This window comes from Aplidium turbinatum, chromosome 7 (genome assembly GCF_918807975.1).
Source record: "Aplidium turbinatum chromosome 7, kaAplTurb1.1, whole genome shotgun sequence".
Classification (NCBI taxonomy): domain Eukaryota; kingdom Metazoa; phylum Chordata; class Ascidiacea; order Aplousobranchia; family Polyclinidae; genus Aplidium; species Aplidium turbinatum.
Genome location: NC_137478.1, coordinates 31,773,187 through 31,795,735, shown reverse-complemented (window position 1 = coordinate 31,795,735; position 22,549 = coordinate 31,773,187). Strand labels below are relative to the sequence as shown.

The following is a 22,549-nucleotide window of genomic DNA, read 5'->3' as shown; positions in this document are numbered from 1 at the left end:
TGCTGGGCGGTTAAGTTTGAGCAACGATTGCTCGTTTGGTAGATGAGATATAAATTTGAAACTTTTCAGGTGCATAAAGCAAGACATACTCTTTCCATTGCCAAAGGATTAATGATTTTATTGTAAAAATTAAATTGCTTAGAATCGGTACAATTTGGTGAAGTTTAAGTTATCCCAAGATAAGTCTAGTACTTACTTTGTGCTTGCATTTAATTGATTCGGGTAGATATATAATCGTACTTTCCAACGATGGCAAAATTGTTAAAGTCCGAGCAGAAACGAGAAAGCTACAGCAAGTTTAGTAGAAGCACTATTTACCGTCACCGATCACTGCAAACAGGGGGTGGCGTATACTGAATAAGGATCGATTCGCCTTTACAATGCATTGGAAAAAAGTGTCGCTGAGCGACTACGTATGAACGACGATTGCTCGTTTGGTAGATGAGATATAAATCTGAAACGTTCTAGGTAAATAAAGCAAGACATATTCTTTCAATTTGCAATAGTTTAATAACTTTATTGTATAAAGTAAATTGCTGAGAATCGGTACAATTTGGTGAAGTTTAAGTTATCACAAGATAAAGCTAATACTTACTTTGTGCTACTGTTAAATTGATTCGTGTAGATGTATAATCGTGCGTTCCAACGATGGCAAAATTGTTAAAATCCGAGCAGAAACGAGAAAACTACAGCAAGTTTAGTGGAAGCACTATTTACCGATCACAGCAAACAGGGGTGGCGTATACTGAATAAGGATCGATTCGCCTTTACAATGCATTGAAAAAAGCTTCGCTGGGCGGTTAAGTTTGAACGACGATTGCTCGTTTGGTAGATGAGATATAAACCTGAAACTTTCTAGGTCAATAAAGCAAGACATACTCTTTCCATTAGTATAAGATTAATGATTTTATTGTAAAAATTAAATTGCTGAGAATCGGTACAATTTTGTGAAGTTTAAGTTATCACAAGATAAATCTAGTACTTACTTTGTGCTTGCATTTATTAATTGATTCGGGTAGATATATAATCGTACTTTCCAACGATGGCAAAATTGTTAAACTCCGAGCAGAAACGAGAAAACTACAGCAAGTTTAGTGGAAGCACTATTTACCGATCACTGCAAACAGGGGGTGGCGTATACTGAATAAGGATCGATTCGCCTTTACAATGCATTGAAAAAAAGCTTCGCTGAGCGGTTAAGTTTAAACGACGATTGCTCGTTTGGTAGATGAGATATAAATTTGAAACTTTTCAGGTGCATAAAGCAAGATATACTCTTTCTATTTGAAAAAAATTAATGATTTTATTGTAAAAATTAAATTGCTGAGAATCGGTGCAAGTTGGTGAAGTTTAAGTTATCACAAGATAAAGTTAGTACTTACTTTGTGGTCCTGTTTAATTGATTCGGGTAGATATATAATTGTACTTTCCAACGATGGCAAAATTGTTAAAATCCGAGCAGAAATAAGAAAGCTACAGCACTTTCAGTGGAAGGACTATTTACCGATCACTGCAAACAGGGGGTGGCGTATACTGAATAAGGATTAAGGATCGATTCGCCTTTACAATGCATTGAAAAAAAGTTTTGCCCAGCGGCTACGCAAGACATACTTTATGCAGTTGCGTTAGATTGGTACTTTTATTGTAAAAATTAAAATGCGAGCAGAACTTAGATAGCTACAACACATTTAGTTCCAAACGTTTCATATTTTTATTTTTAAAGTTTAATAGGTAATGTTTTAGTTGAATTGATGCAGTTTGGTAAATTTTATGTCATTTTAGGTAGTTATATTCAACACTCGACGTTGGTTTAATGTTTTTATTGTAAAAACACAGTAAATTTGTCAAAAAATCCATATCCATTCCGCTTTATCACCTTCATTCCGCCGCTTTTCAGTATCCTTTTTTTCACCCTTCCAATAATAGTTGCGTCCGTTTTGTGACGTCATATTGAATAGGGTGGCGGATTCTATACTTGCACCCGTTTGTATGGTTACTCAAATTGAATGTACTAAAAATATTTATCTAATCTGGCAACACTTTTAACAAATAACTTGATTTAAATTTTTATTGAAATTATTTCATAAAAATAAATAAGTTTAAGAAACAAACTTACTTTTGTTGATTGTTGAACATTTTTGTTGATATTACGTCATCTGATGTAAACAAACAGTTTGTTGTATTTTTAACTCAACCAAACAAAATCACTGGATGACATAATTTTATTGTAAACATCAACAAATAAATAAAAACATCAACGATCCTTGTGCGTGAGGTAAATAGGATTGAAATCATCATCCCAGCCAACCTGGATCTTCAACTTCTGTAAAAGACAAAGCGAATAATTGACGTTGATTTAATGTTGACACAATTAATTGTTATAACGTTGATACAACGTAAACAACTCTCACTTTATTGTCCAACCGATCCAATGCTTCTTGTAGCTTGGATCTTTCCTCCATGTTCGGAGGTCTCCTCCACCACCCATCATCGAGGGAATGCCACATCAAAACTTCCTCCTCAACTTTGTGCAACACCTCGATGACGTCATCGACAGATAGGAGGTTCCAATCGAGATCCATCCGAACAATCTAAACACAAATTAATTATGACGCAACAATTAAACATAAACAATTTATTTATGTTGTGACGTTTTGTTTATTTATTTTATGTTTACAAGAATTGTTTGAAAATAGTTAAAATTGGAAACTGGAACTTACTTTGTGAAACTGAGACGTTAAAACAACGTAATGCGACGTCGAATCAACGTCTGACCATGAATCAATGTGTTGGTTATAAAAGTTAAACATGACTCACGGATCCATCCATCGATTTGATCGCGTCCTTCCATGGAAGGAATTGATAGGAATTCATTCTGCTATAGACCACATGAAGCTCTTCAAGTCGCGTCGGCATCGACTTGATGAATGACGTCACAGCATGGATGTCATTCTTAGTGTCGGAGGATTCCATCCATATCCTCCCTCCATCAAAATGACTTCCTGCTGTGATTGTCACTTCCAAGTCGTTGCCTTCCCGCAAGATCTTTGTGATGGCGATGATGGAGTGATCATCGTAACCTAACAATGCAGGAATAATATCAATCAATATTAGCTCGGCTAACCAGGTTGTAATCTAAATCCACAGTTTGGTTCTAACCACAAAATAAACAAACATTGAACACAAGTTGTTTACTAAAGATCAAAACATTAATTCATTTACATCGCAAACAAAACTATAAACAAATAAACAAATTATTTTGATCAAAACTTTCAGGTTTGAGTCAAAGTTCTAATTTGAAAATAACCTGACTAGACTTTTGTGAGCTGGTCACAAAATTACAAGTTTTGTCTTGAACGGCTTCGAAGTTTTATCAAATTAGGACAAAATACTTAGGCTAGCTTTGCAGGTGGAAACTAAACTTTTGTTAAAACATTAAACCAGAGATATAAATACAGAGATAGGCAAAGTGGCCAATTCGTAAATTGATGTTGAAAAATGATGACGTCACCGTCACGGTGCGTGGATATGGATCAACAGCGATAAGGGAAAGGTTGCGAGGCATTCAGTACAGTATTTCCGATTTCGGAGTTCACTTAGTTCACGTTTTGAAAACGAAGGTTATAAAAGCATACGATATATTTTAGGCTATAGGAAAATGGAAGTTTTATCTATGTTCCAATACGTCTTGGCTCACACGTTTTGTACAAACAAATGGCATGTTGTTTGACAAAAGAAAATTGATAATTCCAATCATGCCATTAACTGATAATTTCAATCCTTTAAAGGTTCGGTCAGATATGAATTTCTTTTTTCTAATTGCCCTGGAAACTTGAGTGTCTGCATTTATCTGTTCATGCCAATCATTAAGATACGGCAAAAATACACCTTGCAATCGTTCAAGTCTGGCATCAGTAGTTGAATAATATGGTTTTAAATCCGGGTTACCTGCTGTAAAATTGCATGTTGTGTTCATCAAATCCAAGAACCTGTTAAACATGGAACAATATTGAGCTGTGGCATTAAAACCATACTTCTCCAACTCCATTGATACGCAGCGACTTAGTGTTTGGGCAGCAACAGCAACATTCATTTTAGAAAAAGAAGTCAAGTAAACGTGACTACGTGTATTTGATATTCTTGGCAAATATCGCAACTCTCGATTCATTTCAGTAAAGGCCACTTCTTTAAAAGGATCCCACAAGATCAATTCTCCATTAGCGTATTGCATCAATCGTGTTCCTCCAACTCGGCTTGCATATAAACAATTTCTTGCTATTTTTATAAGATGGGGCGGATCATTTAATAATTAAATAAATTAATTAAATAAAGAAACCTATCTTCTTCAGTGAATGGATTTTTTACTTTTTCAGAACCATATCCCAAAATTTCCAAACACTTTTGATTGTTTGCGCTACCATCACAAACAGTTCCCAGCACTTTCAAATTGCAATGTGTCTCCAAGCTGTCTACACCTCCCCAAACAATGCTCACTAAATTATGACATTTAGCTGTGTTTGTTGAATAAAAGGCCAGAGACCGACTGATATTTCCTGCAAAACTTTTAACAAAAACCACAAGCATATAATTGGCCACATCTAAATCGGTTGATAAATTTGATCCATAGGCTAATCTGTAAAAACCTATGTTTTTTTCGGTTTCCGGTTTGAATACTAAATTAGATCGTACTTTCATTTCATTAAACGTTATATAAAGGTATTTCTCAAAATCTTTGCATAAATGACTTTGATATTTTAATGCATCCAGAATATGATTGTTGAATGTCCCGGTTTGGTTTTGATGCACATGACGATGTTCAAATAAAGTACGTTTTGATGGCAAGCGCAAAACTCCACGAAGTTGATCCGAGTTGATCATATGCAGAGGAACTTTTTAACTGCAGGCTGTGAGCAAATCGGATAATCTCAGGATGATATTTTGTTTTACAATTCTTTTGATTAACTTCAAGTTGACTTTCAAAAAATATTTTTTGAAAATCAGTCAACATTGTAATACATTGTATGCTTTGTAATATACAATGCAATTAGTGCCAATGACCGGCTTTGTTGTAATACCGGGACACATTTTTGCTGGAAGTGCTTCTAATTCTGTGATTTGGGCACCAAGCTTGTTACAGAACATTGTGTTCTGACCAGTGGCGTATTTAGAAATTTTGTTAGGGGGAGGCCAATACATTGTGTCAGTCAGCCGCGTAGCGGCTGAATCGGCGGCTGGAGTCCAATGGCAGTCTGGGGGGTAGTCAACAGTAGTAGCCTACACAGAAAGCTCAAACTTGATGAAAATGGCAGTTAATTGGTTCAAATTTTTTCTACTTGGGTAAAAATTAGACTTGTTTGACCCTTTAAATAGGGGCGAAGTATATCAAAATGTCATATGATGCGTCAGAACGGGGGGAGGGGGTTAGCTGAAACCGTCAGATAAGGGGTCCAAATTCAAGAGCGAATCCGCAGAAGCAAGTTACTGTTCCGATCAATGAACCAACAAAAGATATGAAACACTTCAGAACATAAACAATAAGTTAGTCCTTCCGACCTCGAGTAGCTACCTTTTGAACATTCTCGGTGATTCGCAATAACAATTTACAGTTTAATGCGATGGCTGCGCTTGGCAAATATAGGCTATCAATGACTGTATCGTACTCGAGTAGGCCTACAATATCCTTATTTAAATAGGCCTACATATCTGAGCTAGACCATCCAAACGTGGCTCGGTCATGGTCGTGCGTTAATAATTTTTCAGGTAGCCTACTTTAGTGAACTGAAACATCGCTCATTGGAGGCAGTTATAAATGGAAACGTAGCAAAAATTCGAAGTAATTTATGGATAATCGGATAAGTGCTGAGTTGTTCAGCCGCTTGGCACGCATCCACAAGAGTCGCAGGTCGTTTATCCACAGAAACTGCAAGCCAATTCGCTCTCCATCTTCGCAATTCAATAGTAGCTGCAAAGCAATTGCTTGGTTCAACATCCAGCATTTCATGGTAGAAGTCGAAAATCTCGTCGATCGTGCAGTCCTCATCTTCATGGATCAATGAAGGCAGGAATGTGCTGACTTTAAAAGCTAGCGAGCAGTGCTTATTGAACCTCTCGTGAATTTGTGCCATGCAATTGTCAAGAAAAGGAAGAAAAACTGTTGACAAATTACATTGCAAAAAGTATACCCCCGCCCCCCGCGCTAGGAGGAATCATCCAAGCAATTATTGCGCTACAACTCTTTTTTTTTGCAAATTTGTATTTTATTTTTTTACCTGATCATTAGGGGGAGGCCATCGCCCTTTATCCTCCCCCCTAAATACGCTACTGGTTCTGACTGTCCTCAGACACTTTAAAATGAAAGTTAGACACACTAAATTTGTATTGTAATGTTGAGATATTTACAATAAGAACAAGGTCATTCTTTTGAATTGAAATATAATCTGCATGTTCTTGAAATTGCCACCCAATTCGTTTTATCCTGTTAAAAGATTTCTTGACATCTCCAACGTTTTCATGTATTGATGGTGTAATTCGGTCTCGGACCAGTGTTAGACGCATAGTGGATACAGTATGTTATCACCGGTTCTCTATGGCAAGTTTAAGCATGGGACGGCATCAAACTTCAAAGATTTACTGCTGCTTTTGGAATTTATTATTATGTCCTCTGCATTAAAGTGTTTCTCACAAACTCCAGCATTTCCTTTGTGAAGAACTTGTTTAATATTATCTCTTGGATCACGTTCATCTCTGTACTTAAGTATGACATTCTTCAAAACTTCATTATGCCACACTTTGTACTCCCCTTTCGCATAAACATTGACAGTTTAAATATAGAAACACCTTTTACTTCTATCCGTGTGACACTGAGGGATTGGGCGATTCGAAGCTAGCATTTATAATCTAATAAATAACTGCAAATAAATAGTATAATGATAACATTCCTGAAATTATAAAACAAATATGAATGATTATAACAACAGAATTCATAACTGTAAAATACCCCACAATTCATAACCTAATCTTGCAAATGGCAATAAGAACTACCATGCCCATGACTAAGTATTTAGCCAGGTAGTTTAAAAACTGAAACTCTTGCTAAACCTGCATGTTGCTTCCTACATATATTCGCAAAATAATCAATAAATCCAAAAGGGCTACCGTAATCTGCTAGGTTTATTGCTGACTGGTCAATAATACATACGGTAACTTAGCTTGATAGCAATTAAGTTATCTACCATATTTAATTTTCCAATAGACGAATATTAATGCAAGCTCTACGAAACTGAATTGGAACCATCAAATTCCATGGAACTTCCTCACTAAACCTGTAATCCTCTGGGTAAACTGCTTGAAATTATCACGTTTTGCAGTTTGCGGGCATCGAGAGCTGCCGCTTGATCCCTATCCAGTCAACCGTGACCGCTTTTCAACATCGCCGCCTGTTTAAAGCGTACGCGGATTCTATTGCCTATCTCTTGTATTTATATCTCTGATTAAACTAACCAGAGCTTGCAAATTAAAATGAACTTTGACTTCTTTTGAGATAAATCTTCGAAGCAACTTCACAAGTTGATCATGAAAATTTCCCAATCAACCATTTCTTGCTGCAGCTCAATCCAAGCTGATGCTTTCTTCAAACTCAGAAGACACGGACAGAAACAAACTTTAAAACATTTGTCTGATGAAACCAAGCAGAATAATGACAGAATCGATAGCTGAACCAACTATTTCTTGCTGCCACTGAATCAAAACTGATCCTTTCTCTTCAACGACTGAAAATAAAATGGCTGTTAACTGTAGATTTGGGCGGGAGTTTTGTGCAGTGTTGCCAAGCAAATTGAATTGGAAAAATTAATTAAAACGAAAACAGTAAATTTGTGAAGCTAAACCAGTTGCATCACACAATAATTTCAGGTTTTATCAAAAATAAATTGAAAACGACAAACAAGTTGCAAGTTGCAAAAAATACGCGCATACTTATAAAAGCAAGATGAGCTTTCTGATAAACTGCAAAGTTGGCAACTCTGTTAGCAACCAGCATTCAGCACAACTGTCGTCTGCAGCTTTGCGCGGGATTTCTGTGTGGTGTTGCCCAAAATAAAAATAATATTTACCAACAAATTTAAGTAGCAATTTGTGCCAGAAAATTGATTGTTTGGATATTTTATTGAAATTAGCCTACTTTGAATTAAACCATTTTTTTGAAATTTAGTGTCATAACACGGAATTTAAAGTTTCCAAGAAAAAGTTTAACGTTCTCTTATTTCAGTAGACCATAGCCCTCAGAACTTCAGAAGGGCCGTAGGCATTGCTCTGTAGAGCAAAGTACTATCCATGTTAATCAGAAAATTGAAGGGTTATAGTCGATGGGTTGCCACCAGAGATGAGCAGCAGCCGGAATACCTGAGTAAAAGAATGTGGAGTTCGGCTGTTTTCAACTGGACTCGGAGCGGAGCCGGGGCCTGAGTTTTCGTCTGAAAACCGGAGCCGGAGCGGATGCGAAGGCAAAGTTTATGGTTAAATAATTTTTTTTTTTTTTTTTTTTGGAGAAACAGACATTAACTTTGTAATGTACAAATTTTAAGCAAACAATAGGATGCGGAGCCTGAAAATCCAGACTCCGATCATCTCTAGCAGCCATTCCATAATCGACGGTATGGCTTTAACAAAGGCGTAGGCTAAAATGTTCAAAAACTATCTTCTCGACTGAGCAAGGCCTTGCTTGGTAAATAAATTGACTTTTGCTTCCTGAACTGTGACCATAATTTTCCATTTTTGTTGTATAGTTTACTTATTTTGCTTTGATGCTTACTGTGTTTATACCTGCTGTCATAGCCGTACGAGACCAAACCATTTTGGGGGGGCAGAAAGTAAATTTGTCCAAATGTGCACGCTTTTATAGAAATTGCCCAAATATAGTGTATGCGGTGCATGATAACAGTGAAAAAGTAACATAACAAGATCAGCAGCAGTGGCGTAGCCAGTAATTTTGAAAGGGCGGGTTTTGAGAGCGTGTTTCGCTTATGACGACACCCAGCAGTGGGGGGTCTGGGGGGCCTCCCCCAGAAAATTTTGAAAAATTACTTTGAATTTGGTGCATGCTGAGAGCATTTTCAACAAAAATGTGGTTATGAATATTCCTGTAAAATGGTGCTGTCCGGTGGCATAGCAAAAGGATAAGATCATGTTTTCTTCGGTAATTTTCAGAAATAAAGCTACAATTCTTTATGTTTTCTTGTTGCTAATTCCTGGCTGAGATATTTGAATGCTTGGTAATGGCAAAACTCAAAATAAACATTGCAGGAAACCGGCTCAGGGTGACCATGCGGATTTAGAAAAAAGTACATAACAAATAACAATAGAGAAATTATAAATAAATGTAACAAAACACAGACATACTACTTCTGTTCAAATAAACTTTGTTCAATCAGTTAAAGTAGTTTTGATGATACGAATTTTAGTACAAAAATAAAAAGGTCTGGCAGCACTACTTCAAAAATATAGTTGGGCTAGGTAATTTGATGACAAAAATAACTAAGTTTAATATATTCTAAGTTTGCATACAGACGGTGACATAGGATTCAAAGAACCCAATTAGCCTAACAGTTTGTATTTACATTTTACATTGATTCAATGTCTGACTATTGAATAATATTCAATCATCGGATTTGCAGAAGGCGTCGTTGGATTTTCAAAAAATCACCGAATAGGAAACTCGCCGAAAAAGGCTCTGGCCGAATAGGGAACTCGCCGAATAGTAGCAGAACCTTTTTATAAAAGTACCTAACCAAACAAAGCTAAGCAACACCTTAACATTACCGTACTTTTAACAGGTATAACATGTTTTTGTTAAATGTTGTGGTGGTGTTGCTTAGCGGATGCAACCTAGTTCGTACCCTGAACAGTTCGGACCCTCAGTTCGTACCCTGAAAAGATCGAGAGAAAAAATTAAAAAAAGCGGAAGTCGCTGATCGCAGTTTCCGCTAACCCTAACTCTGACTATAGACTAATCTACGCTCTAACCCTAACCCACGCTGATCGCAGTTTCCCCAAACATTTATCCGTAGTTTCCGCTAACCGCAGTTTGCGCTAACCTTTACCCTAACCCTAACTCTAACCATAGAGTAATCTATGCTCTAACTGTAATTCTCGCTGATCGAAGTTTCCGCCAAACATTTTTCCGCAGTTTCCGCTAACCTTTACCCTAACCCTAACTATAGAGCAATCTATGCTCTAACCCTCGCTGATCGCAGTTTCCGCAAACATTTTTTCGCAGTTTCGGCTTACCCTAACCCTAATTCTAAACATCGAGTAATTTATGCTTTCTAACTCTCGCTGATCGCAGTTTCTGCAAATATTTTTTCCGCAGTTTCCGCTAACCGCGTTTTCCGTTAACCCTAACCCTCGAGTTTGTTTGTGGAAACTCCGATCAGCGACTTCGGCTTTGTGCTATTAAACCATAGATGATTAAACTGCGATCAGCGACTTCAGCTTTTTTAATTTTTTCTCTCTATCTTTGCAGGGTACGAACTGAGGGTCCGAAGTGTTCAGGGTACGAACTAGGTTGCACCCTTGCTTAGCTATGTCCATTTATGGTTGAAAAAGTACTGTGACCTCCCCACCCGAATTGTTTTGTAAAAGTACCGGTAGGCTATTCACCAGATTTATATAGATTCATATTTTGTAGTTGCCCAAATCAAGATGATGCATATATGGATATTATGAAAAAAATTAAAGACTTTGTAAATTTTGATGCGAGGCAACTGCATCATGCCAATTTGAGCAGTTTTATAAATAGAATATGATCAGATAATTTCATATTTGTTGTTGCCCAAATCTAAACGATACAGTTATGTAAATGGGAAAAATTAATGAATTTGTTCATTTTGGGGAAACTGCCTCATGCTAATTTGGGCAGTTGCATAAACAGACAGACTAATCAGTTTCATCAAATAATTTCATGTTTTTAGCTGCCCAAGTCAACACGATGCATTTGTGAAAATTAATAAAATTAGCTATATAGCAGATTTTGTGTTTTGATTTGGGCAGTTTCACAAAAGCATTAGAGACATATTTTGGTGGCTGCCCAAATTGGCATGATGCAGTTGGTTAAATGCATTTCATACTATAGTTTGATCACCATGCAATACAATACATCAGTACGGGTGTGCTAAATGAAAATTTTGCGGCACATTTCTTGTGCAAATAAGAGGCTGTACTTAGTTTGATAGGTAAAAGATATTAATTTATAGTTTTTCTTAATTCATGCAATTTTGTAGCTTTTTATATAGCAATTTTTGCCCTAATAATTTTAAGATTTTGCCCGGATTCGCGACGTTTTGAAACAACAGGGGGGGCGGCTGCCCCCCCTGCCCCCCTGGCTCGTACGGCTATGCCTGCTGTACGGTATCTAATATTTGTTGTTTTAACCTTTGTTTCCGAACATAGCTTATTTATTCACGTGATAATTTTACAGCTTTTGATTGTTTTTAACTTGATGTTTGAACAGTTTTTAAAAATATAACCACTCAAAAAGCAATTTAATATTGAATTTGAGTTTCAGTTGAATATAGGCTACCCTGAAATTGATGAAACATTTTAGCATAGAAAACTGTGTTGACCACAGGAAAAACATTTACTTACTTGCAGCAACTTGTCGAGTTTTCTTGTACAGCTCTGAAATGAATACTTTCTGCTTTTGCAACTTTTCACCTGAAAGAAATAACATTCTAATGAAAACTAAGACTTGCCATCATCACTTTCGCTGACGCACAGCCACACCATTGCTAAACAGCACATTAGCTTTATTAATGAATCATTGTAATTCAAAAAATAATTTCTGTACTGAAATTTTTATTATTAATTTTTATTCCTTAGTAAATTATTAATTAATTAAACAAACAATCTTAGTGTGCAAACAGTAGCGTATTTAGGAGAGAGGATAAAGGGCGATGGCCTCCCCTTCATGATCAGGTAAAAGTAAAATACAAATTTTGCAAAAAAATAGTTGTAGCGCAAGACATAATTGCTTGGATGATTCATCCTGCGCAACTGTGTCACAAGACCTTAGTGGCGATAATAGGCTTTTTCACCAATTTTTTTTGGTAATAGGCTTGCTCAGTTTTTGGCGAAGAAATCCGTATGCCGCGGATAGCACCTAGACAACAAAATCGTCCCAAGATCCCAGCTGAAACTGGGGAGATCTATTTCAAACAAACAGTTTTTCTTCGTTTTCTTGACAATTGGATGGCACAAATTCACAAGAGATTCAATGAGCACTGCTCGCTAGCTTTTAAAGTGCCTCTGACAGGAAAATAAATTTGCGAAATTTACCTAAGATACCAAAAAGGTGACACTAACAAACTTCCCTGACCAGAACATTGTAAAAAATATCAACAGGCTACTAAGTTACACGCTTGCAAACTTTCGTTGACATCGGCGAATCTGACACTCATTCTATTGCGAAAATAAAAACGGCAACATCGCTGTGACGTCACCGTAAGCTGGAAAGATACAATCTGTGGTGACTGTTGACTTAGTTAGGTATAGTACGGCTACTGCAAAACGTGAATGTGTGGGGCTCTGTTGGTCTTAAAGCATGTGCAAATTAAGAATTACCGAAATAAAAAAGTGAAACTATTATTACTACCAGGTTTCGATCAAATAGGTTGAGTTTATTTTTATCAAACAGCATCTCAATTCAATTGAAATTGCAGTTTCATAGGGCTACAATTTTGATACTTTTTTATTTGTCCTAATCTGGCTATAGCCATTTGCAGTGTAACAACAGTATCTCACAAACAGTAGGCTACTTTTAATTAAAAATTACTGTTTATGTGTATTGCTGTATTTAAAAATATCTATCCAAAATTTCCTTGCCAACTGAAAGTGTTAAATGCAATAGTTCTCATTGTTCAGATGCTTTTCATGTTGCCTCAATAGACTCTTTCTATAATAGTATAACTGATGCTCTCAAAGCAGCTTCTGATAAAATCTTTGTTGATGTAAAGAATAAATAGCTTTGGTAGAGAGGTACTTTTTAAAAACCATAGACAGACAATCGATAACAACTTAATAACATTGAATTGCATAATTCAAAATTAATACAGTGTTAATGTTATGTTGTCCGCTCACTATCTCGTCTCATGACCACACTCCCGCATAATTATGACAGATTGCTACCGCCTTTTGTGTTTGTTCGTCAGTTGTTGCTTGTACGCAGGTCAGTGCAGTTTTATTGAATTTCAGTCATTTATTATTAACATTTCACGAATAATTGTTTTGTTTAGATGAATTAAGATATTTTCCTGAAGAGGGCAGAAAGTTTTGCCGAAAACGTTCGAAATTATGTATCTATTTCATTTCTGTATTAATTTTGAATTATGCAATTCAATGTTATTAAGTTGTTATCGATTGTCTGTCTAAAGAATAAATGTAACATATTTTCTGTTCCTGGTTGGAATAATGATGTTAAGCAAGCTCATGCTACTGCCAGAGAAAGTTACATCATGTAGGTGAAAAATGGGAAACAGCGAAATGGTTACCTATATGCAGGGATATCTAGAGAAGGGGATATGAAGGCTCGCAGCGATTGCCTTATTCTCTTGACACTACCAGGGCTGTAGTTTGTAGTGTTTTAAACATGTGATTCTTTGTAAAATCGTAGAAAGTTTTGTAGTGCAGCTGGTAGAATGAGTTACAGAAGACAGTTAGCAAAAGTTACGTAGAGCATATTTAAAGAATACTTGTTTGGAAAGACAGTTGAAAAGTTACCAGTAAGCTGCTTTTCTTAACAAAGCCTTTGCAGTAGGCTAGATGTAAAGCAAGTATATGGGTAGTTGAATTAACAAGCAACCATGAGCATGCTGTGAATATCCAGATCTGATGCTAATAGCGCAATGCAAGTTATCATAACAAGATTTATTAAACTACTATCGGTGCCAATTGTCATTTTACGATAAACACAGATTATTTACAATAAACAAAAGCCCTTCTATTGTCAGGCGTAATAAAAGCCTTCGTATCCCCTTCTTTAGATATCCCTGCCTATATGAGTTGATGCAGAGCAAACGAAAGGAGTATAAAAAAGCCTTTCGCCGTTATAATCATGCCTCTGAACAACATAGAGCAATGTGCTTGCCTCAGCACTCAATTTGGACAGCTCACATAAGTCATTTTGGCAGAAAGTAAAAAAGTCTACTTGCAAAAAGAGTTCTCTTCCTGTAAATGTTGGTGGAGCAAAAACTCCTGAAGCAATTGCTGAGATGTGAAAACATCATTACAGCTCCTTGCTAAATTCTAGCAAAACCAACACTGAAAAAGAATTTGTTAACTCATGTATTTCTTTTAGGGATTAAATATTACAATTTTTGTTGCAACATGGACACAATTGGTCCCTTGCTTGTCAAACTGCCATTAAACCGCGCTGCTGGTGCTGACAACATTTCAGCTGAACATCTTGTTTATGCTGATTATTCGTTTTTATATTAGTGTACTTTTTAATATGTGTCTTAGTCATGGCACTGTACCGAATTTTTGCTTGAACACTGTCTTAGTCCCGATTGTAAAGAATTTGAATGGCGACATTCAAGATTCAGGTAACTATAGAGTTATTGCTGTAGCCACAGTAATCTCAAAACTGTTTGAACGTTTTATTTGAATCATCCATTGCCTTCCTTCAATACCAGTGACAATCAATTTGGGTTTAAGTCTGGTCATAGTACTGACATGAGTGTTTTTTATTAAAACAAGCAGTGTCCTCTTATATCAGTCATGACACTCCTGTATATTCTGTCATTTTGGATGCTTCAAAAGCCTTCGACAAAGTCAATCATCATTTATTGTTTAAAACGCTTATCACACGTAACATGCCTACTGCCTATCTATTTTGTTCGCTTATTGGAATACTGGTGACCTTTGTGCCTTTAGTAAAAAAATCACGCAAGTGAGGTGGAGAGGTCACCTGTCCCAATCATTTACTGTGTCCAACGGAGTCTGACAAGGTGGGGTGTTAAGCCCCTACCTTTTTGCCGTATACATTGATCAGCTTTCTTATCTCAATAAAACAAAAGTTGGTTGCTATGTTGGCAGCTCTTGTCTAAATCATATTATGTTTGCTGATGACATTTGCTGCATTTCGCCTAGTTTGTGTGGCTTACAAAATTTGTTAGATGTTTGCCACAAGTATGCTGTTGAACATGAAATTACTTTAATTCTAAAGAGTCATTTGGTATGTTATTCTCCTCAAAAAACTTTTATCTTTTACGTGCTCCTCTGCCACACCTAAGTAAATCTGAAATTGTGTTTACAGACTTTGTAAAATACCTGGGTGTGTTTATTGATAGTTCTCAGATGAAAATGATATTTCAAGGCAAGTACGCTCTCAGTACTGTGCTGCTAATAATGCAAAATCTCAAATTTTCTAAATGCTCACCCGCTGTAAAAAACAGTTTATTTCGTTCTTATTGTATGTCGTTTTACTCATCCCAGTTGTGGAATCTTCTAGTATAAAACGATTACGTGTTGCTTACAATGACTCTTTCAGAATATTGCACAATTTGCCTCGTTATGTCAATGCCCGTGAATATCAAGTACCGTAATGAATAATGTAACTACGTTTGATGCTTTATTGGGAAAAAACATGTTTTCATTTATTAACCGATTGCATACACTCCTCAAATCGCTTTATATCAGACATGATGTCATCTGATTGTTTTTATCGTTCTGAATGCTTTCAATTCTTCCAACGCTCATTGTATGTAAATTTGTAACAGTAGATAGCCTATTTAGTGAGCTTTTAAACCGATGGCATCCAAGGTGGCTCTCTGTGACCTTTGTGCATTTTCAGTTTGTACATTACAGTATTTCGTGGTTTTGTTTTCGATATGGACAGCTTTGACGCAAATAAATAATAAATAAATATGTGACAGTGTCATTGACAAAGCCCATGTGCTTTCTTTTCACGCTTTCCCACAAAACAAGGTGCTGAGAAGAAAATGGTCGAAGTGTTCTTCAAGTTTTCGAAAGTAGGATGGGACATACTAAACTAGTCGTATATGTTCTCTTCACTTCACTGAAGATGATATTGTTAATACCACTCAAATAAAAACGGGCTTGAGCAAACTTTACATTTTGAAGAAATCTGCCATAGGTTACCATCTATAAAAGCAAAGATGCAACCAGTTGCTGATGATGATTTCAGCACTTCTAAAGAACAACGTTTACAAAAACGTACCGTACCCTTGCACAGGTAAACTATAGGCTTTTACATGTATAGACTCTGCTATGTACGTACTGAGGGCACATTATGAGAGAGAGAACTTTTATTTATTTTTGAATAGTGATGATGAATTAAATATGAATGATGATTCGTACAATTTCTTCATTTTTCACTTCAAGTATATTTTAGGTTTTGTAGGAACGTATCCAGTACAGTTTTATTAAACTGTAAAAAACAACAGATCTTTGAAAAAAGCAACTGCTTGTACCAACTCCGACTAAACTGTGATCCAGCAATTACATCTAGGAAACGTATGTTTCATCCGTCGCTAAGAACGCCGACTTAGAATGACGTAATACCACCAAAGTCGTCCCAGAGCAGTGAAATATGGAGTTTCGCCTGTGGTGGCGCTGCGGAGCCGTCGTTTGATGTAAATTACGCCCTAACCAGTCGAGCTACGAGGTTAAGGTGAAAAAGTTCGCTAAGTATGATTCTGCGCAAGGAAATGCTTTAAAAAGTTACTATACTTGGATCCAACCTGTCAGGGGCACTTTAAAGTCAGCACATTTCTGCCTTCATTGATTCATGAAGATGAGGACTGCCCGGTCGACGAGACTTTCGACTTCTACCATGAAATGCTGGATCTTGAACCAAGCAATTGCTTTGTAGCTACCATTGAATTGCGAAGATGGAGAGCGAATTGGCTTGCAGTTTCTGTGGATAAACGACCTGCGACACTTGTGGATGCGTGTCAAGCTGATGAACAACTCGGCACTTATCCGATTATCCATAAATTACTTCGAATCTTTGCTACGCTTCCAGTTACAACTGCCTCCAATGAGCGATGTTTTAGTTCACTAAAGTACCTGCAAAATTTATTACCACACGACCATGACCGAGCCGCGTTTGGATGGTCTAACTCAGATGTATTTGAACAAGGATATTGTACTCGAGTATGATGCAGTCGTCGATATATTTGTCAAGCGCAGCCATCGCATTAAACTGTAAATTGTTATTGGGAATCTCCGAGAATGTTCAAAAGGTAGGCTACTCGAAGTCGGAAGACTAACTTATTGTTTATGTTCTGAAGTGTTTGATATCTTTTGCTGGTTCATTGATTGGAACAGTAACTTCCTTCTGCGGATTCGCTCTTGATTTTGGACCCCTCCTATCTGACGGTATTCTGACGGTTTCAGCTAACTCCCTTCCCCCGTCATTTTGGTATACCCTCCTATTTAAGGGGTCAAACAAGTCTAATTTTACCCAAATAGAAAAAAAATTGAAACAACTAACAACCACTTTCACCAAATTTGAGTTTTCCATGCACTACCGTTGAGACTACCCGTGTGTACTACCACCAGACCCCAATGGCCTCCAGCCGACGAGTCAGCCGCTACGCGGTTGACTGACACAATGTCTTGCCCCCCCCCCCCTAACAAAATTTCTAAATACGCCACTGTGTGCACATGAACTCTTCTAAGTTAAGAAATAAAGTAGCCTGTGTTGTACGTTATTTCATATAGTGTTTTTAAAGTCCTAATTTACTGCACAAATGATAAGTATCCTATACTTTACCTGGTGAAGATAGTCGGGTTTGCTGGGGAGGTTTTTGGCGTGGTAAAGCAACGGACTCTTCTGAAGGTAACTGGATGGTTGAAGAGCCTATAAAAATACAAACAGGTTTACAATCGCTAAACTATAGATTTTAAATGTTACTTCAAAATTACTTCATGAAGTTTATTAATCCTTCAACCCAGGGTTAGACAGGACTAGACAGACAATTGATTGCCAGCGTATTCTCATAGTTGTTAACAGATAACACGTGCTGTGATTAACTGGGCAATACAAATTAATTTTTTCCAATGCTTGATTCGTTTTACTGCATAGCGTATTTTTTACAATTTTGTAGTTTTCTCTAATTTTAAACCGTTTTTTTTTTCTGCGCAAGACTGTACATTTTAACCCTTTTTACGTGAGCAATACATAGCTTTTAAAAGGTTCAACAAACGCTAGGTCTAGATTTAGGCGCTAGGTTTTACACCAGAAGAGCGTACCATGATGTTGAATAAAATGCCCGATCATCAGTTTCATTTAGTTTTTAATACAGTAGCAAGCTATTGGTTGTCGAATGTGTGTTGACACAGCAATTAAATTTATTTTTGAAAATCATGAAAAAGTAAATAGGTACATTTAAGAAACACAAAAAGCTAAACAAACTTTAACTCTTTCGCGCCCAGCATCATTTTAAAATGATTTGCGGTTTAATGCGAAACACCCAGCATCATTTTAAAATGATTTGAGGTTTAATGCGAAACGCCCAGCATCATTTTAAAATGATGCTGTTTGATGCGTGATATAAGACTTTGTCTTTGTAGCAGAATATCTATAAATTCACTGGTCCCTTGTAAAATGCTTATTTTATTTATATTCTCGTGTTTTTCAAAAAAAAAGTTTCTCAAATTTGACAAAGTGTGGTTACTTTAGACAACAGTTAAAAGAAAAGTATGCATAGTAAAGGAACAAGGCATGTTTGATTTTTCCTTGACACTTCATATCATTAGGAAGTCCACTGAAGAAAAAAAATCTTTTTAGGTTCTACAGATTGGTGGAAAGTATTTTTTTTTGTAAGATGCTTCATTTTTACAAAATTTTTAACAAAAAAAAAGTTAAAAAAGTACACATTTTGAAAACACTGCATCTTCAAATATGTTGTATTAGGAAAGTAGGTTCTAACATTTATAATCAGAACTTGAAATTTTCTTTCCAATGAGATATTCCATGTCAAAATATACAATCGGTGTCACGCTTGTCAACTCGTTAAAGTTAGAGAAAAAATAGCAAAAATGCCTGGGTTTTGCGGTCAAACCGTGCAAAATCGCTGGGCGCGAAAGAGTTAAGGGTTGAAATATTCAACTTTTTTCAGCATTGTAACTATAGAAATACAAATCAAGGATAAAAATGGAAAATGAGAAACAGTGAGCTCTTTGCAACAATAATTTTTTATCAATCGTAAAGTTACCATTTCTTGTGCTTGGATCCAGCAAAAGACCGGATAGAAATTGTACAACAATGTACCAATGACCTTTGAGCAGATTGTTTTGGACGAAGGAAGCGAACTCTCTTGATGGCATGTGATGACAAAGATACAAAGCTGAGAAGTACTCCTGGAAGGTTTGATGTGTAAAATATAATTGTTGGTTACCTTCCAGCAGCGGACATGTTTTGTTGGATCCAAATAAAGGCACCACAAAATCCTGAACTTCGCTGATGGTCAGATTCTTTTGTCTAAGAGTTTTAGCATCAATAAGTACTGTACCCTCTTTTGTCGCTTTATAGGCGATTTCAGGCAATTTCATAACAGTTTCATCCGACAAAGAACCTGCATGGTCAGACGCTTTAAGATTTTTAAGCACAGAATGAAATACTTTGGTCATTGTGGAAATGCACTTCACCTGTCCAGTTGAACCCAATGAAGCTCTAACATAAAGTTGTAACATAAGTGGGTTGTGGCATAATGATTCTAGCTGGGGTGCTTTACTGGTTAATGATTCCCAGAGTTCGTCAGCTTTGCTCTGATTGTTTATCAAAGCATCAAACAATTTCCTCATATCTGAAGACTTTAAATCACAAAGAAAGAAAACAAGACTTGGTCTGCAGTTTTTAGGGACGGAAAGCATCGCGTGTGGACGAGAAGTGAAGATGAGGTGGCAGTGAAGAAGAAATTGTCCTTGGCAAAGGCTTGAAACTATTTCCTGAGAAGTAAGTGAGCTGTTGATGTTGCATTTCTTTACAGTTTTTAAGATACTCCATTCCACTTGATCAAATCCGTCAAGAATGATACAAACTTTTTTTGGATTGCTTTTGATCCATTCAAAAGCAGAAGTCGCTTCGTTCTCGTTTAAGTTGTAGTTGCTATCTCCCAATAAAAATTGTTTCAAAGTAAATGTGTCTTCATCACAGTCGCTCATGTTCATGAAAAGCTTCCTTAAAACAACAAGATCACCAGACTGACAAAGATGCCTTGCCAGGCGCTTGGACAGAATAGTTTTCCCTACCCCAGGATATCCAATTATTGAAACAAAATGGTTCTTTTGAGCATCCAAAACTAATTTATTAAAGTCAACTTTTTCGTCAGATTTTGTCAGTTTAAATTCATGGGTTTTAGGATCATATTTGTTGTCATCGGGAACAAGATTTCCTTCGTAAAATTGAACCAAAAAAAGTTCAGCACACACTTCTGGCAAACCATCTGACGAGATGTAAAAATGGCAAAGGTCGACGTCATATTCAGGATCATACAGTTTGAGGGTCGTTTCTTTTAGCTTTTCTATTCCGAAGTTTGAGCCTAAAACACAAAATATCAAACTTTTTGCATTAAAAAGTAGCAAATGTGGATCCTGACGTTTTTGAATTGTTTCTTGCAGTTTTTTCAGCACATCCTTACAGATGTAACAACTGCGAAAAAAATATTCAAAATCAAAAAAAAAATAACTGAAAATGCAATGTAAGAAAACACATCTATTAGTATTCACCTTTTGTTAGGTTTTAATAAGCTGTTAGTAAACTTATCTTTATGGAACATAAGATAAATAAAAGATGCGCTCACGCTACACAGCATGCAACGCTTTCTACCCAGACAGCCACTTCATCTGGTCCAGAATGCCTACAGATGAAGTGCGTGTTGCAAATGTATGAACGGTTTGACACAGGGAACTGTACATAAAACACGTCTTTATAAAATTGCAAAATATCCCCCCTCCTTCCATTTCCGTACGGTGTCAACCCCCTTCCCTCTTGTCCGTGCGGAAAACATTACCGATATCTCCAAAGTGTAAGTGGCCATGGCAGCTCTATAAACTTGTATTGCTTGCTTGAGACTATAAATACACTGCTTGTACTGGAGTAGTGGTTTAGAAACCTTTTATAGTCAACTATTTCTGATCCTCACGAAGTGCAAAGCTGAAAAAGCTATATAAAATTGCATTATTACACCACACTTTTCAAATTTCAAGTACTGTACACAAAACTCTCTTTCGACTGCATACAATACATGTCGGCCTAATCTAGTCATCTTCGATCATGACATATAGCACAAGTACGAGGCTTTAATCTTTTTGCTGGTGTTACAGGCAGGCAGGGCTGTGGAGTCGAAAGGATTTCGACGTGTCCCGAGACGGAGTTGTTAAAAAAGACCGACTTTACACAAAACGATTTACAATAAAATTTTAAGTCGCCGCTGCAATTTCTATCACAAATTAAGTGAAATCAAACTTTTTTTAATTGAAAAAAAAAAATCATAAATCTGGAAACAGTGAAGTTGGACTGGGCGAGTTACAAACCAAGGAGTCGGGATAGTATATTTTTCGCCCGACTCCACAGCTCTGGTTACCGGGTTAAACAAATTTGCTAAATACGCCCCTGCAACTTTTGGAGCCAAAGTTGATGGCATTAGCATCGGCTATGCTGGCTGAACTAGGAACATAAAGTCCATGTGAGATATGGACTACAAGGTACGGTGCCGGTAGGAAACGGCCTCCCAAAACCACTTTCCAGTTAGATCTCCATGATCCACAACAAGAGTCATTATCACCTCCAACTATTTCCAGGAGACACTGACTGTGATAAAATGGTATTCTACTCATTTCTAATCTGCTGCTGGAGGCTTGAGGCAATTTGTAAACCCCCCCTCCCTTCCCCTTGATTGCAGACGTCCTTTATAGACAGCCCCTAATGGTGAAGCTTAAATTAAGATTCGTTTAAACCTACTTTGTCGATGCAAGGGGTAAGAAGATGCGGAAGTTGATCTCGGTGTTGGTTGCTCATAATGCTCATTGTGAGAAGTTGCTTCCAATGTACCTTTATTAACATGTGATCAAAGTTAATTAATGAAACTGCAATTATATTATCTGCGACGGTTGAACAACATTATGCTTCTTTATAATCAGTGGAATCCACTACTTTTACATTGATTTGACGTCTGCAGATGCAGAAACAATGTAAAAACTCCAATCAGCAAAACCTGTTGTTTTTACATTAATTCAACGTCCGCAAAGGCTGAATCATTGTAAAATTATAATCACTAATCAGCACATTCCATTACTTTTACATTGATTTAACATCAGGTTCTCATGTTGAGTAGTGACAATTATTTTTCACCCAATCCAGATATCAAAGACGTTTAGTATAAAATAAAAGCGTAAAACAATGTCATTTCTATATTTAGCAGCAGTAACGGAGCTACTATAAAATTGGCAACTTTTCTATTTTAAAATTGGCAACACTGGTTAAACTAGATTGAGATTTCAAATCAACTTTTGTCAGACAGAAATAGTC

At 36.7% G+C, this 22,549-nt stretch overlaps 1 protein-coding gene across 2 annotated transcripts in view; it reads right to left on the bottom strand.

Moving 5' to 3' along the window:
* LOC145773986 (NACHT, LRR and PYD domains-containing protein 4B-like) overlaps window positions 1–22,549 on the bottom strand; it is an 87,824-nt gene that overhangs the window by 51,490 nt on the left and 13,785 nt on the right. The window contains exons 5-11 of one of the 2 annotated variants that reach the window (XM_082585114.1): window positions 21,983–22,072; window positions 19,236–20,561; window positions 17,792–17,878; window positions 11,641–11,709; window positions 2,818–3,080; window positions 2,412–2,591; window positions 2,205–2,323 (exon numbers count right to left, since the gene is read on the bottom strand). In XM_082585114.1, coding sequence (XP_082441240.1) covers window positions 2,255–2,323; window positions 2,412–2,591; window positions 2,818–3,080; window positions 11,641–11,709; window positions 17,792–17,878; window positions 19,236–20,561; window positions 21,983–22,072 — 2,084 coding nt within the window. In that variant the 3' untranslated portion in view covers window positions 2,205–2,254. Of the gene's footprint in view, window positions 1–2,204; window positions 2,324–2,411; window positions 2,592–2,817; window positions 3,081–11,640; window positions 11,710–17,791; window positions 17,879–19,235; window positions 20,562–21,982; window positions 22,073–22,549 lie in introns of those variants that run through there. The other variant, XM_082585115.1, reaches the window with a different exon arrangement.